This window comes from Hippocampus comes, unplaced genomic scaffold (assembly GCF_001891065.2).
Source record: "Hippocampus comes isolate QL1 unplaced genomic scaffold, H_comes_QL1_v1.1 scaffold234, whole genome shotgun sequence".
In the NCBI taxonomy this organism is placed as follows: Eukaryota; Metazoa; Chordata; class Actinopteri; order Syngnathiformes; family Syngnathidae; genus Hippocampus; species Hippocampus comes.
Window position 1 is genome coordinate 262,137 of NW_017805479.1, and position 17,280 is coordinate 279,416.

At 41.4% G+C, this 17,280-nt stretch overlaps 1 protein-coding gene across 1 annotated transcript in view; it reads right to left on the reverse strand.

Moving 5' to 3' along the window:
• The window catches only part of kalrna (kalirin RhoGEF kinase a), a 142,463-nt gene that overhangs the window by 7,882 nt on the left and 117,301 nt on the right, over positions 1-17,280 (reverse strand). The window contains exons 44-58 of the mRNA XM_019875685.1: positions 15,728-15,823; positions 13,396-13,514; positions 13,247-13,313; positions 11,568-11,671; positions 11,422-11,491; positions 11,260-11,346; positions 8,881-8,973; positions 8,757-8,807; positions 8,564-8,641; positions 8,098-8,283; positions 7,511-7,682; positions 7,209-7,417; positions 5,947-6,233; positions 2,271-2,436; positions 581-643 (exon numbers count right to left, since the gene is read on the reverse strand). Of these exons, the coding sequence (XP_019731244.1) occupies positions 581-643; positions 2,271-2,436; positions 5,947-6,233; positions 7,209-7,417; positions 7,511-7,682; positions 8,098-8,283; positions 8,564-8,641; positions 8,757-8,807; positions 8,881-8,973; positions 11,260-11,346; positions 11,422-11,491; positions 11,568-11,671; positions 13,247-13,313; positions 13,396-13,514; positions 15,728-15,823 (1,848 nt within the window). The remainder of the gene's footprint in view (positions 1-580; positions 644-2,270; positions 2,437-5,946; positions 6,234-7,208; positions 7,418-7,510; positions 7,683-8,097; positions 8,284-8,563; positions 8,642-8,756; positions 8,808-8,880; positions 8,974-11,259; positions 11,347-11,421; positions 11,492-11,567; positions 11,672-13,246; positions 13,314-13,395; positions 13,515-15,727; positions 15,824-17,280) is intronic.

Below are 17,280 nucleotides of genomic sequence, written 5' to 3' on the forward strand. Positions count from 1 at the left end.
TTCTCTTATAGTGCCTCGCTAGATTCTTAAGGACGTACTGCTGCGGTGGTTTACGGCCCAATTTTCAACCCGTCAAAATGACGGACGGCCTTAAATTTTCCCCGTCCACTCTTAAAAAAAATCCGTCAATGATAGAAAATTGTCGGTTAATGTAACCTCTTCAGAAACAGAAATATAAAAGATGTAAATGTTTATACAGTCTTGTTTAACTTAGATTTCATTCCAAAAGACAGGTTTTGTTATCAGAAATCACCCCTCCTCCTCCCGAGTCCTCACAAATAAAATATGAAATGTCGGGTTTGCTTCGGGCTCGGGCCTGCAAATCAAGCTAAGTGATCGGGCTCGGGCCGGGTCGGGCTTAAATACCCTCGGGCCGGGCTCGATTTTTTAGGACCGATCTTAGCTCTAAGTGCTCATGACACACACACACACACACACACACACACACACACACACACACACACACACACACACATACACACACATACACACACACACATACACTTTTAGCTTTCAGCTAAAACACAAGAAATGTTTTTTTCTGATGGGAGGTATATAGCAATCTATTTTTTCAAAGTACCTCCATGCCAGTTTTTGGGTCAAGGTCATCGTCACAGTCTGATTCATCTGAAGTGTGAACCTCCTGGTGGGGAAGCAGGCGAGGGAGTGGAAAAAGAGAATTATGCAAGAATGGAAATGCATGGTAGGAGCAAGGGGGGGGGGGGGCGTTAAAATAGTACAGGGGGTAATGAGGAAGTGCGCAAAAGAACAAGTCAGAATACCACAGAGAAAATAACACGAGGAAACAAAAAAAAGCGAAGATTGATAAAGGATTCAATTTGCGTTCTTTGGATTTAGTGTCCATCAGCACAGGGGAACCAGTTTGTTGATACATACCTTTTTAAAGTTTGCGCTACAACCATGATCATTGTTTTGCCAGGTGATGTTTCAAAAGCTTTCACTGAATACTAACATATTTGTCTTTGGCGGTGATTCACAAATGGCGGTACGTGAAGGCACTTCAGGGAGGACGTCAGACTTTAAAATACAACAGTGCTGATAGTATATAATAATAGATATTTTAAAATAATCTTTTCATTCATCTCCAAATATTTCCAGAGATATAACTCCAAAGCCAGATACTGATGGCATAGCACCCTATTTATTTATTTTTTCACATGCCAAAATGCTTTGCACTGGTTAGGGGTTACTTGGCTGAAAACAAATTTCCATGTTTACATCATTGAAAATCCTGGTCTACGGGATGATGTTTCACATAAAAATGATGATAAAAATTGTACTCACTCATGTGTTAGTCCCAAAAAACAACTACCAAAACCAAAACTAAGTGAATTAGCTCATCATAAAGTCTTTCACAAGTAGCCATGCACGGTGACAGAAATATCAAACAAGTCAAAACAGAAAAAAAAAACATTTAAAAAATAAAAAAGGACAACCTCACCCACCCACGGTTTATTCAATGTTGGGAAATATTAAATACAAAATGAAATTGTTGACAATATTTTACATTTTGCTGATTTGAATGATTTTATGCCACGTCAAATCTGTTAACTTTGTTCTTTATTTATTTTTTTAAACCGTTGCATCTGAGGAAAATAAATTTTGGGGAAAAAATGTAACATAGAAATTCAGTGATTCTCAGCTGCCCTCTCTTCTTTCACATGCTAGAAAGACACAGCTAACAATAAAATCAGACTTTCTTAAATAACGAACAGAATGAATGAGCATTTCCAGCAACATTAGCACAGTCAAGTCGGCTATTTCTGTTTCTGTTGGACTAGTTATCCGACTGAACAACACATTCTATTTGGTGAATCCCATCAAGTAAAAAAAAAAAAAAATCAACACAGCAGACAAAGGACAAATAGCGACGTTGCAAATTTTCAACTGGAAAAAAAATGACGTCGATTTCACGCTAGCAAAGTTAATGCTAATACCTGGTTGAGAACCATTGTCATGGGGTTGAGCAGAAAAGCTACGCTTTGTCATTGTGGGGTCACACCACAAACATGCGCACATAGACACGCACACGTGTTAGCAAAAAAACTCATGGGCCACAAAATTAGGTGTTTAAATGTAACTCACAAAAAGTTAGCATTATTCTGCTTTCGGTAGAAAATTCATGATGAACAAATACCTTTACTGGAGTTTAATTTTGAAATTTTACTCGAAAGCCGAATATCCCGAACTTTTTGTGAATAGTGTGCTCAGGGGCAGGCAGGCGACAGGCGCTCGTCGCCGTTACTCACTTTGCCCTTCGCCCTGGAAACAGGGGAGGCGAGCAGCGGGGGAGGGGGCGTGGTTTCTTTTGTCTTACGTAGGAGGCCATTCTCCTGACCTCTGACTCCCAACACCGAGAAGTCTTTGGCTTCGGCACGCTTCCTAGCGCGCAGCGTGTTCCATGACAGAGACTTCCTGTACGGTACAGGAACAGAACATGTCAACGGCAGGTCACAGATGAGCCCGGGCGTAACCAGCGGGTTTGGGCTGCGTAGGGCGACATCACTCTTAACACAAAAACAGATTGGAAAAGTATATAGAACATTATTATGCATGTATTATTAAGCGTTAGAGTGGAGATGATGCCAGATGAATTTGTAATTAATACAAATCCCAATTCACGTGAAGTTGGAAGCTTTTGTCAAATGTAAATCAAAACAGAAAGATTTACAAATCCTTTTCCACCAATATTCAATTCAATACACTACCAAGGCAAGATATTTAATGTTCAAGCTCATACATGTTATTCATTTACTTATTTTGTGTACATTTTCACTAATTTGAAGTAAATGAAGTAAAGGCCTGCAACACATGAAAAAAAAAAAAAGTTAAGACAGGGGCATGTTTACCACTCTGTTATGTCAACTTTCATGATAACAACACCCAATAAGAAATTGGGAACTGAAGAGAGTATTTGTTGAATCTTAGTCAGCGAAATTCTTTCAAATTGCTTTCCTAAATATACAACTTGGTTGCTCAACAGTTGAGGCCTCTCCATTGTCATACTTTGCGCTTCATCCACACATTTTCAATGGAAGACAGGCCTTCTTAAATTTTGGTGACGACTGATCATAATTCTCGGACATTAGGCAACATTTCGTTTTCATACATTCCGTATTTAGTCTGTCCGTGGCACAATCAGTGTGGCAAGGGAGGAGAGAGGGACATATTACATTGGTGTTGGTAACTAAAGCGCCTTTTGAACCCATTTCATCAAATAAACTTAACGGGAGCCACAAATCTTTTGGACATTTAAAATGAGGAGCGATCTTGATGGCTTCTCTCTCTCTCTATATATTCATTCATTCATTTTCCGACCCGCTTGATCGTCACTAGGGTCACGGGGGGTGCTGGAGCCTATCCCAGCTGTCTTCGGGCAGTAGGCGGGGGGCACCCTCACACCAAGGGACAATTTAGAGTGGTCAATCAGCCTGCCATGCATGTTTTCGGAATGTGGGAGGGAACCGGAGTACCCGAAGAAAACCCACGCAGGCCCGGGGAGAACATGCAAACTCCACACAGGGAGGCTGGAGCTGGAATTGAATAAGTACTCAGGAAGTCAATTTCTCAGGCCAAGCATTCTTTAAATTCTGTTTGGAGAAGTGTGCGAACAAGAAACTGAAAAGAGGCACGAAAGAAAAGTTGTTTTTAAAAAAAAAATGGCGTTATCAGATTTAATTGTGCTTTAATGAGTTGAATTGGAAAATAGGAATAGGAAAACTGAAATATGTGCTTTTATATGGTCTCAAATATTGCAGATTTTTATCACGGGTGGGTCTTGAAATGATCCCCCACTTTACTGTATCTAGTCCCGGTCGAAAAATCAGGTTGACTTGACTAAAATATGAAATCATACAGTATATTAAAATAAAACTAAAATAACAATAGCAAAGATTGATCAAATATGTCAATGAAATAATACATTTGGTAAAATAAAGTACATGACCTCTATATTCATCACATAATGTATAAGAGTGAAAAATATTACCAAACAATGGTAATAAATAGTAAAATTCAATTGAATACTTTTTGACGACTTCAATTGAAAATAAAAAATGTACCGTACATTGGAAAATGTGGTGCAAATGTGATTCTATGTGACAGAAAAGAATTTGATGACGTTGTTGTTTCTTTCTAGCAGTAGTTCTGTTGCTCATGTGATGCATAAGCGCGGACTAAAATGTGTGTTGCCGTACTCGATGAAGAAGTGACACAGAGTCCTGACAATGCAGCCAGACTGCACTGGTGCATGAGAAAAGGGGGAGGGACAGTCGCTGGTCGCTCATTATTATTGACACTGATAAAATGTACGTATTGGGGAGGAAAGAAGATATTAGAAGTGACGTTTACCTTTTCTCTCAATCCACCACTGATGGCACCAAAGAGTCACAAATAATAATTTTTGAACCTCTGCTCATTCAGAATTTGTATTATCGCTATCGAAGCAAAACTTTTTTGTATTTATACAAAACCTCACCCCACACCTCTCCATTTTATTTTCATCTGTGCTCTAAATAAAAATTGTAAAATTTGGCGATACAATTCCGTGGACAGCAATAACATGCAGGTCCACTTTTTTTTAATGACTTACAGTGTATAGAATACCGGAATATATATATTATTTTTTGCAGTGGTGGAACTTTTTATCCCATCACAATCTTCCGACATTGCCATTCATTAAAAACCTTAAATAATATTTCAAACTACATAAGTGATGAGTTGTTTATAATGGACTTTTTGATATGAAATTCCATATACCGTCATGCAGAACATTTTGATGATAAAAAATAGCAAATGGTTCACAGTTCTTATTTCTGTTTGACTCTATGTATACACAATAAAAGTCTGTCAGACACCAAACCATCTGTGGAGTTGCAAACCGCTGATGTTAGTAAAAACTTAAGTAGTTGAAAATAAATAATATGGGTGATAAAAATGGTATAAAACGTTTTTTTTAATAGTTTTATAAAGATGACATTTTTTTCAATCGGCAAACCTCCAGGACATGAAATAGAAAGGAAGTCGCAGACTAGTCATGTTTGCTGCATGTTGGCTCTTGTAGTTTATTTACAAAATGTTAAAAACTACAAACTGTCCATCGCCTCCATCTTCGTGACGCAGAAGTAAAACTTCTCCCGCCACGTTTGCTTTTTTTGCTACCGCATGCTGCCCCCAAAAGGTTTTATTTTACAAAATTAAAATACATTTAAAATTCTTCTTCTTCGAGACTAGCAACAGTACACTACTGCCCGTGGCCATTTTGACGAAAAACATATTGCACAGCTTGACTTCATATTTTTCTTAAATAGTGCAAAAAGGATTTTCCGTCTTTGTTTTTTTTCTGTTTGTTGTTGTTTTTTTTTTATAAACAGGAATGCTCTAGAGCCTCAGTCGAGACATATTTGTACAGTGAACTACCAACATATTAAACAACAAAAATCAACATGGAGAAGGAAAAGGATCCAATTTTGTCCATCAAATAAAAATAATAATTAATTATTATAACAAGGCAACAAGAGGGGTTAACACAAATAGTTTAAAGATTGCCACAGACAACAACAGAAACCTCCAGTGCGGAGAACCCAGTCCTTTTTTTTTCTCAAAAACAAAAAAAAACAAAAAACAAAAAAACAAGAACAACAAAAAATTCAAACAAACGGGAGAAAACAAGCATCAACAAGAACAAACAAAAAAAAGGAGAAAAAGCAGGGTTGTTAGGAACTGAAATAAGTCCGGTTTTGAAGCTCCACATTCCAGATCAGCTACGAGATACTATCCAGTCTAGCACTAGAGTTTGTTGTCAGCCAGTCAGTGAGTCAAAAAGCGTCACTGTGGGCAACAGGCCATCCGATCCCATCCAAGTGCTGCAGGTAAACAAGTGCTGTGGTGGTGCTGGTGGTGGTGGGGGGTGGGCCTGGGACTTACTTGATGTTGTTGGCGTCGGCCACTGCCGCAGAGAAGGACGTGGCGGAGGAGGAGTCTTTTAAGGGCTTGTGGGCCGGGCCCAAGACGTGCCCGGGCACCCAGCCCTCGGCGGCGGGCGACTGGCTGTCGGCGGGCCGGTAAACGAGGTACATGTTCTGCTGATTGGTCGCCAGGACCTGCACCATCTCGCCCTGACTCACACATATCTCGTTCTCCTTGAGCGCCGAGTAGTCCTGAGCGACGCGCATGGTGGACGAGGCGCCGTTGCAGCAGCCGCCATCGCTCTCCTGAGGAAGACGAGGATGGCGACAAGGATGGGCAGCGCATGGAGGAAAAGAGGAGGAAGAGGAGGACAAGGTTATAGGGTACGGCTACGAGGGCTGGACGACGGTGCAGATGGCTGGGATGCCATTACGGACGCCGTCCTGAGGTGGGGTAAGGTGGGGGGGAGGGTTCAAGGTAGAGGAGGAGGAGGAAGAGCAGCAAAAATTGTCAGCATTCTTTACATTGCAGGTCTAAGCGGCCTGTATGTTCCTATACATATATTCTCATGTTATCCATCTCCAATATCACAGTGTTTACATTACCAACATGCATGCACAATTGTTTTTTAAATGCCTTTATCTATGGCATTCGATAACAGAGGTGAAGGGTTGCCAGCCAATCACAGCTTTTCAGTTTCAAGCTTTATAAAAACATTTTCTTTATCACAATTGTTGGACAGTTTTGCTTTACTAAAAATAGTATATGGTTTTGCCAATGGAAAAAAAAATAAAAACATAAACATCAGGTAGCGGGGCGGCAAAATAGTTGACTGGTTTGCACGTCCGCCTCACAGTGCAGACGTCGTAGTTTTGATTCCTGTGTGGAGTTTGCATGGTCTCCCCATGCCTGTGTGGCTTTTTTCCGGGTACTCCCAAATTTCAAAAACACACATGGCCGGTTAATGGAACACTCAAAATTGTCCCAAGGTGTGAGTGTGAGGGCGAATGGTTATTTGTCTATTTGTGCCCTGCAATTGACTGGCAACCAGTTCAGGGCGTACCCCACCGACTGGCCCAAGACAGTTGGAATAGGCTTCAGCATGGTCGTGACCCTTGTGAGGATGAAGCGGCTGAGAAAATGGATGGATGGATAGATCGAGTAGTGGCATCGATGCATTACAAAGAAAAAGGTCATTGTGCTAATTAACTAACAAGTGGTGATGAAAACTACTGGTGGAGGTAAAACAATCGTTTCTTGAGCGCATCAACGTGACTCACCCTGGAGTCGAAACACGATGTGCCGCCATTGGAAGTCGATGCTGTCAACTGGCTGCGTCCTCTCTCACTCTCCTTTTCGCCGAGGCCAACCGCCGACGAGGGCCGGCTGTGACAAGGCGTGCTTGAGCGATTGCTGGCGGTCGAGCGGTTTCTGGTAAGAGACGAGGTGCCGCTGCGCTTCTGCTGATACTCGATGGGAGACACGAGTGCTGCGGTGGAGGACACAAAATGGTAGCAACGAATCATGACCACTTGGTTTGAAAAGCTCAGGGATCATCTGAATGTGAGTGTTCTCGTCTCACCGGACAGGAAGTTGCTTTGAGCATCCAGGAGTGCCTTGATGTGTCTGACCCAGACCTGCTTGATGTCAACGTTGGCCGCTTGCAGGGTGAAATGCTCCGACGAGCCGCGACACGACAATACGAACTTACACGGATCGTTGTCCACGCTCTCCTCTAGACCCAAGTAGGACACCTGAAGTGAAAACCGTCATTACCACTCGAAACTCCTTCATATATTTGACCACTGAAAGATAAAGTTGACAAGCCTAAACACTAAAATAGCAAATATATATTTGTTATGGGTGCTTTTCATATAAGTTGATCAAGCGTGGTACGGGCACTTTTTTAGAATAATGCTGCTTTAGAATCAGCTATTAGCACTTCTTGCTAACAGCTCGCGGAGTGAGAGCAAACATTGTCCTGCATGTGAGCCGAGATGTCAAAATGTTGCTCCTTTTATCATGCAAAACATGCCCGTCACTAAGTTTATATTACATGCAACGGCATTATTATGTGAATTTCTGTCTCTCGGCCTTCTTAAATACAGTTTTTGTCCTGCCTTTTCCCACAGTTTGATACAGTTGCGGCGTATGCTCTGGGTCGGGTACCTTGATGCTCTTTTTGAACTGGTATCCGGGCGTGGACGAGCCTTTCCTGAGCAGCTCACTGAAGATGACGATCTGCTCAAAGAGGAACACCCGCCGTTCTTTCGAGCGCGACAAGACGCCGGGATCCTGCTCGGTCACGAAGAAAGTCTCCTGCTGCAGCAGCTTGCCCTGATTGGTTAGCTTGCCCTGGGCAGGGACATTATTGGTTAAAACTAAGTCATTACTTAGTGGTGACCACATGCTCTTCTGGTATGCAACGTCTGAAGGTTTCAAGCATACGTGCAAAGGTCATAGACACACGAAAACATTATTTTAAATACATTTCTATTGCGTTACCCATTAAGGGATAGTTGAGCACATTCAGGGTAAAAAGTAGTACAGCGTTGTGCGGCAATATTTTTTTTTTCAGTATTCTCTCTATCCATTGGCTTCACTGTATATTCGGTTCCTGGTAAAACAAACGTACCTCGTATCCTTGTAGCCGACCTAAGTTCATCATGTCGTTACATAATTTGGGAACCTGAGACATCAAATCCACTGCTTGCTGTCAGAGAAAGACACAATGATCGGACATCAAGGGGTGCTGTTTTAAGACAGTGTGAAATGCAATAACGCCAAGATATTTCTGTCCCAGTGCGAGTAAGTTTAAGTCGTTTTACCTCGATTTGTTCACAGTCCATTCCTGCCTTGGAGCTGTACTTCAGGAAATCCTATGAGGAATCAATGGCATGACATGAAAATACGAAGTCTCCACTGGTAACAAGTACAGATCTGATCACATACCTTCAGTAGCAGCTGGTATTTGGTGATTCTTTGGATTGGTTTGATAAGGAAGTCGCTAATTGTCAACCGGGACTGAATGTCCTGCTGGACTCCCTGCAAGGAGAAGCAAAAAGGACCTCAACCCTAGTTGAGTTACAGTAATCAACCCTAAATCGTGAATTAACAACTATGGTTATGATAGCAAACAATGGGGGAAGAATGAAGTACAAAGACAATTCTAATTAAGTTGGGAAGGTTGTGTAAAACAAATCAAAACAGAATACAATGATTTGGCTACAACACGTTCCAAAAAATCTGTGTTACATCACCCTTGTTTTGTTTTTTTTTTTTTTTTTGTTTTTTTTAAACAACATCCAATAAAGGTTTAGGAATTGAGTTTGTTAATTGTTGAAACTTTGTAGGTGGAATCTTGCTTCATGTAAGCTTCAGTTCAGGGTCTCAGTTTCATGCTTGTATTTTACACTTCATAATGTGCCACACATTTTCATATGGGAGACAGGTCTGGACTGCAGGCAGGCCTGTCTTGTTCCCGCACTCTTTGATTATGACGCCACACTGTTGTAACACGTGCAGAATGTGGTCTGACATTGTCTAGCTGAAATTAAGTAGGGCCATCCATGAAAAAGACTTTGCTCGGATGGCAGCATACTGTATGTTTCTCCAATACCTGTATGTACCTTTCACCATTAATGAAGCCTTCACAGATGTGTAAGTTACCCATGCCATTGATGCTAACACAACCCCATACCACCACTGATGCTGGCATTTGAACTTTGGGTCCATAACAGCCCGGATGGTTCTTTTCCTGTTTGGCCAGGAGGACACGATGTCCACAATTTCCCCAAACAATTGAAAATGTGGACTCGTCAGACCACAGAACACATTTCTACTTTGCATCAGTCCATGTTAGATGAGCTCGGGTCCAGAGAAGCCGGGGCCGTTTCTGGGTGTGGTTGATAAATGGCTTTTGCATTGCGTCGAAGAGTTTTAAATTACGCTTGCGGATGTAGCGCTTAACTGTATTTATTGACATTGGTTTTCAGAAGTACATTGAGGAACATTATCCTAAACTGTTTGACTATTTTCTCATGTAGTTCACAAAGAGGTGACCCCTCGCCTCATCTTTGGTTGTGAATCAATCCCAGTTAGCCTGTTCACCTGTAGGATGTTCCAAGCAGGTGTTTGATGAGCATTCTTCAACTTTCTTTGTCTTTTTTGCCACCTGTCACAGCTTTTTGTTATCAGTTTGAACATTGAATATCATGTCTTTGTCGTGTATTCAATTAAATATAGGTTAAACATGAGTTGCAGATCATTGTATTCTGTTGATATACAGTATTCATTTGTTATGATGTACCGTATTTTCCGCACTAAAAGGTGCACTGGATTATGAGGCGCACCTTCAATGAATGGTTTATTGAGTAATTTTTTTCATATATTGGACGCACTGGATTATAAGGCGCAATCTACAATGCATCCACTAGATGGAGCTATGCTCCTTCCATTCGACTCGAGAGGCGTTCATGACCACCTCCGAAAAACGTAAATTAACGATTACTTCAATGAAACTATGAAAATTGAAAATAATGCATCAAAACAGAAAATCAAGCGAGGAAATCACAAAATAAATTCTATAGGCCCCTCCAGAATTTATTTTGGTATTTCCTTGAGCGTAGCTCACACAGAACGATCAGATGTCAGTAAAATGTAGGAAACTGGACTGTCTCAGAAGTGTTTGTTATTTATTCCTTTGTTGTGTACTGTATTCACAAATGAGGAAATGCCTAAATAAATTCTGTAGGGGGCTATAGAATTTAATTTGTGATTTCCTCGCTTGATTTTCTGTTTTGATGCATTATTTTCGATTCTCGTAGTTTCATTGAAGGAATGTTAATTTAGGTTTTTCGGAGGCGGTCATGAACGCCTCTCGAGTCGAACGGAAGAAGAGAAGGCACTGAGACGGACAAAGACGTTATAACATTGTAAGCATGTCTCCAGCGAGGAGCCATCTTGGGATCGGCATATTACCTTAATGACCATACACAAGGCGCACCGGATTTTAAGGCGTGCTGTGAGCTTTTAAGAAAGTGGAAGACTTTTCGGTGCGCCTTATAGTGCGGAAAATACGGTACATTGGATGAATGTTGGAGGGTCAATGTGCAAAATCGTGTTGCTGTACATGGCATACAGTATACTTAACAAAAGCACAGAAAGAGAGAAGGGTAGTGAAGAGTGTGCAGCTTCTACTCTTCATGGAAGACTTTATATAAAATCTGAGTGTGTCTGTGGAAATTTTTTTGTCCATTCATGAGGTCAGAGGTGTGTCACAAAACATGTAAGCATTGTGTCTTGTGAACTATAGTATAAAACGTAACTCACGTCAAAATAATTGTCATATTCTGCTACGATGAACTCAGACTTGGGTTTGTTCTGACAGTAGATCACATACATGTGCAGTCTTCTCTCCTGGGAAATTAAAAACAATACCAACCAAAGTTTAGCAGGTGGACACCCACGGAGTGCAAAAGCCTCCTCACTCACATGTTTGATGAAGAGCTCGGCGAGGTGCTCGTGGTCGTCCAGACATTTCTCCAACTCTCCTACAAAGAAGCTGCCAGCACAGAGCAGCGTTGTTTTCCAGTCGCTAAAACCACAAATATTCAATTCCTCGATTCCCAGTGACTTACTCTCTGTGCCAGTCGAAGATCTGATGAATGTTGCCAAAGACGATTTTCTCTTTTCCTTTCATGTCATCGGGAACGCCTTTTTCCTCTATTCTCTTCATGAAACCCTGCAAGGAGGTTGAAATCATAGATCATACGATACAGATGTAGAGTGTCTGTACAGCCCATGGATGGGTAATCAAAATTTTGGGGGGGCGGGTGGGGGGGGACCATTTTTCAATTCAAGTGAGACTTGGGTTCCATATAGGACAATGCGCTTCCTAACCAGATGTATGACAAAAACTCATTTGTAATGTATTTCCAAAACTAGAATCGGCTGCCTTTGCAAAACAGATACCTCAGAACAGCGGTTCTTAACGTTGTTAGAGGCATTGAACCCAAACAGTTCAAATGCATATTCACCGAACACTTCATTAGTGAAAAATAAAAATGATATTTTTGACAATTTCAAGACACAAAAAAAAACGCATTTATTCAAACCAGAAAAAAGTAAATAAAATTCCAAGACATAAATATACGTTTTTTTCAATTTCACAAAATGAACCATGCATGATGTACTATCACAAAAGTCAGACGTTGACCTTGGAGCGAACTAAATTACCCGCAGCAGTGATTGGACAAGCAATGTAACGTGATCATCTGCAGCCAGGGATGGCCAAGTGGGTGTGTCATAACTAATTGACATGTTGAGTCGGGTGTGTCATAACCTTCATGGCATAGACTCCGTCGAACCCCTGAGACCGATTCACCGAACCCCTGGCGTTCGATCGAACCCAGGTTAAGAACCACTGCCTTAGAAGAAGGCCAAATATCGGCCTGACATAGACACTTGGTATCAGTAATCGCTCATCATTAATCAACATGAAAACCGGATTTGCTAGAGAAAAAAATGAGGGCAGATTCGTAACCGCTCCGCCACATATTTATCCAGAAAAATGTAGTTAAAAAAATAAATAAATAACGAAACATTTGTTGACCAGTGTAATCGACAGGATAATCGATTCCAAAAGATTCGTCATCACAGGAAACACACAGAGACAGACAGGAACCCATGATGCCTGCACAAAAGTGAGGCGAGTGAATCACTACACAGCCAGTGACGCTCGTAAAAACCACAGCCTTAGAAGAAAGGACAATATGTAATCATAGGTCAAGCCAGACTTCAGTCGCCTTGAATGAACACACACACACACACACACACACACACACACACACACACACACAAAAAATGCAAAGGTCACAACACAGCCAGTTCTTAGAAAATAAAGGCATCATGTTCACTCATGTGTGTGAGATCTTGTGATGTTAAAAATAATTCATGACTCACTCACCTCAACAACAATGCCCAAGTCTTTGACATAGTCCTTCTCTGTCTGTATCAACTCGTTCAGGACGAACCTAAGCGGAAAAACAAAAGTCACCTTAGTTGGAACGATATCAAGAGCATTAGTGACGCTCGTAAACACCACAGCTAGAAGAAAGGACAATATGTAAAAATATGTGACAAGAGAGACTTCAGGCCTTTAGTATGCACACACACACACACACACACACACACACACACACACACACACAAAAAATGCAAAGGTCACAACACAGCCAGTTCTTAGAAAATAAAGGCATCATGTTCACTCATGTGTGTGAGATCTTGTGATGTTAAAAATAATTCATGACTCACTCACCTCAACAACAATGCCCAAGTCTTTGACATAGTCCTTCTCTGTCTGTATCAACTCGTTCAGGACGAACCTAAGCGGAAAAACAAAAGTCACCTTAGTTGGAACGATATCAAGAGCATTTGTTCCAAAGTGGGGCCAGGTAGCAGACTTACATGCGACCCCTCATGGCTTTGGCTCTCTGTTCCAGCTCAGGGTTCCGGCGCTGGACAGGAGTGCTTTGTTCCGGTGGGGAGAGTTGGGAGAATACCGGGTGAGCTCCTGGTTCTAAGGTCTGTTGCAAAAAATAAATAAATTAAAAAAAACAAACAAACAAGAAAAAGACATGTAGGTTTAAAGTACCGTATTTTCCACACTAAAAGGCGCACTGGCGCACTTTCCACACTAAGAGGCGCACCTTCAATGAATTACCTACAGTATTTTGTAATTTTTTTCATATATTGGAACACACCGCATTATAAGATGCAATCTACAATGCATCCACTAGATGGAGCTACGCTCAAGGAAATGCAAACAGAAGGATCAGATGCCAGTAAAACTTATTTAATAAAGCAGCGACACAGTTCACTCAACCAACAGAAAGTTATCACATCGACTCGTTAACATTGAACTCTCTTGCCGCTGCTCTATTTTCATGTTCAACTGCATAACCGGATCGCCTTAAGTTTGAACTCTGCGTTGTAAGCATGTCTCTTGCAAGGAGCCATTTTGGGGTCGACATATTACCGTAATGACCATACACAAGGTGCAATGGATTTTAAGGCGAGCTGTGAGCTTTTAAGAAAATGGAAGGCTTTTAGGTGCGCCTTTTAGTGCGAAAAATATGGTACACCTAAATAGTCGCTAAATCTACCAATGATCCAGTGCCACAATGTGATTCTGGATTATTTACAATTCAGCCGATGGTGGAACAGCTTCATTAGCAGGGAACAAGCTGCCGGCCTTTCTGGATGGCGTGATCAACACTCAGACTCATGCGTTGACTGAACTCAATCGCAAAGTGGATGCGGTGTTGGAGTCACTTCGCAAAATGGAAAAGAACAGAGAGTAGTTGGCCCCGCCTAAGAAAATTTGATTTATTGATCAAAGATTCGGCTCACTGATGCCAATGAGAGTCACAAGCTAAAAGACCTTCAAGGCTGTTTTAGAATGTTGACGGCCTGTTCCCAAAACAACTGTTGTCTGGACTGGATGAAAAATATGCTCGGATGCAAGCATTCCAATCAGCTTCCTGAGCCGTCTTTCCCGAGCCTGAGACTGATTTAAAGGCTTGTCCTTGCAGCTGCGGATGCTTGACATGCATACACAAACAATGACAATAATATGCTACAAAACGCCCTGAAATGTCAACCTCCTTGTTGTACTCTTGTTTGCTCCAGCCCTGTGTCGTAACCCGATTGACAGGGCGTTCCTGGTCTGAGCAGCTCGTCGGACTGGTTGTGATGCGTTCCCCCCTCTCCTCTCTTTCCATCCTTCCCGTTCCCTACTTGTTAATTCTTGAGATTTGTTGTACATGTCTTTTAAATGTACACCCCATGTGCTGAGGTTTTTTCTCAGGCTGAAACCGTGCTCCCATTTAAGGAGAATGGTCAGAGTTTTCTTTCCTCCTTTGTTATTGTTTTCCTTTCACATCTCACGTATCAGGGTCCTTAACCACAAACCGCCAGGTTTCCCGTTCTGTTTCCCTCTGTTGGTCATTGTTTTGTTTATGTTCCTCTGGACAGGTTGTAACCGGGGAAGTAAATTTCTTGTGTGTTTTACATACTTGGCCAATAAATCTGATTCGGATCAAAGACTGCATTACAAATTGATGTAGATTATGTTTGCAACAAATTTTTTAAATGTTAGACACGAATGTGAGTGAAATTTAATGTGGAACCTTCCTGCAACCCGAAAAACAATTTTAGTGACCCTAATTATGATCTGGTCCAGATCCTCAATCTCGATCGACTTTGTAAAACAAATCTTGAAATGGTACTGCCGATTTTTGGTATGCGGTATTTGGTATGACCCAAAGATGACATGGGGTTGAAATTTCAAGGGTTGAAATTTCTCTTGATCGGTAACACGCATCATTATTGCAACACAATCTGAATTGAATAGGTTGCGGCAAATTCTGTGTCTGGCTTTGGTATGCCACAATACTAAATAGTTTAGATTTGAATGTTTTGGGGAACCAGATCCGTAATCTAGATCTGGATCAACAACAAATAAAGTTGTGGCGTACTGTACATGCCATGGACAAATGAATTATCATTAGTTAATGAGGTGAAGCCAGATCCAGAATTCTATACTAGTCAATTAAATATGTGAAATTCCACTGCATATTTATTGGAGGAGTTCTGTGCAAGTCACTCATGTTTTTGAGTGGTAGAACCAGCAGAGGACGGCATTATAACATGACGAGTGTGAATTTTGTATTCAAAAGCAAGGCAAAAAACGTTCACATCTAACCAGACAGACACGCATGCACGTCCACACACTCACCATTTTGGTTTTAACCAGTTTTTCTATGGCGCTAACCAGCTCTGCAGCGCAGGGCACCTCAGAGGATGACTGCAGAGATGTTAGCAAGGACGACGACTGAGAGTGGAAGACGACAAAAGGAGGCAAAAAAACAACAGCAGCATGTTAGAAAGGACGACGATAGTCAGTGTAAGAAAATGATTGGAAAGGGAAAATTGACAGGAAAGTGAAACCTAAATAGAGAAGAGGGTGAGTGACAGGGACAAAACAAAAGCTGCCACCTGAATTACGATAAATTTAGGCGACTGGTTTATGTGAATCCTGAAAGACACCCACTAACAATAGATTGTTTAAAAAAAAAAAAAAAAAAGCTCAACGTAAATCCCAAATAAAACCATCACAGTTTTGATGCCAACTCAAAGGGGAAAAACGTTCCTTGTTTTTAAAGCAGTTGTGGAGCAGTTTTTCTCAATCACCACACTTATCAGTTCCGAAGATATCTGAAATTCTTTTGCCAGTAGATAAGAGGTGAGATTGTGGCCTAAAAAGCAAGGTCAGGTCTGATCATGTCCATTTATTGTGCAGGAAACATCGTAGTAGGTGAAAATCTGCCATATCGAGAGACCATAACTACCGGATTCTCTGTTACATCTGTCTACAATATGTCACCCTTGACGCAGGTGAAAGCGTGCTTCTCAGTCAGGTGATAGGTTACCGCTACAATGAAACCCAGGAGCTAGCAAAATGAGTAAAAAACAAACGTATTTGGAAAGTTTCTTTGGGAAGGTGAAAAGGCCCAGCCAGGAGACAGAAGAGGAGGTTACGACTTCCAAGATAAAGAAGGCTACATTTAATAGACAGTACTTAAAATATGGATTCATCTCAACGGGAGATTCCCACGCACCAAGTCCACTCTGCATAATATGCGGGGATGGTGAGTTGTATTTTTCATGCACTTTGTATGTGCGGTGTATTGTATTTTGAAGGCACGTTTAAACTTTACCAGAGCGACCAGAGAGTGTTGCGGCCAGATAGGACATTCCTCGTGTCATGATTCGTGTTGATTATTAGGTTTCGAAAATACCACAGTTTTCATGCCAGTCATATCATATTGTTTTGTTGTATTCATCCGGCCTTAAAAGCCAATCCCTGAAAATATTGTCTGACATTAAACCGGTCCATGAGGCCAAAAAGGGTGGGGACTGCTGGTGTAGGGTATCGATAATAATAGCCAAGCTAATTCCAAGCATCATATTGCTAACAGATCATCTACGGTGTTCTATTTGCACAATTTCATTGCTTGTTGATGTACTGTCGGGGCATATGTGATGCCCGTCAGGAATTTAAAAAGACTGTCGACCACCGCCAGATAACCCGTTTCGAGTGGCAGAACTGACAGCGAGTCCACCCAGCATACTGTATAGTCAGTATCGCTGCAATGCAAGATCTCTGGTGCATCGAGACATTACAGCTCGCTTGACATTGCTGTACTGTATATTCTGTATCCATGTCAATGTGGATCATATAAAATGTATTTTATAACTTCAGCTTGAAATTAGGTGAGTAGCGATCCG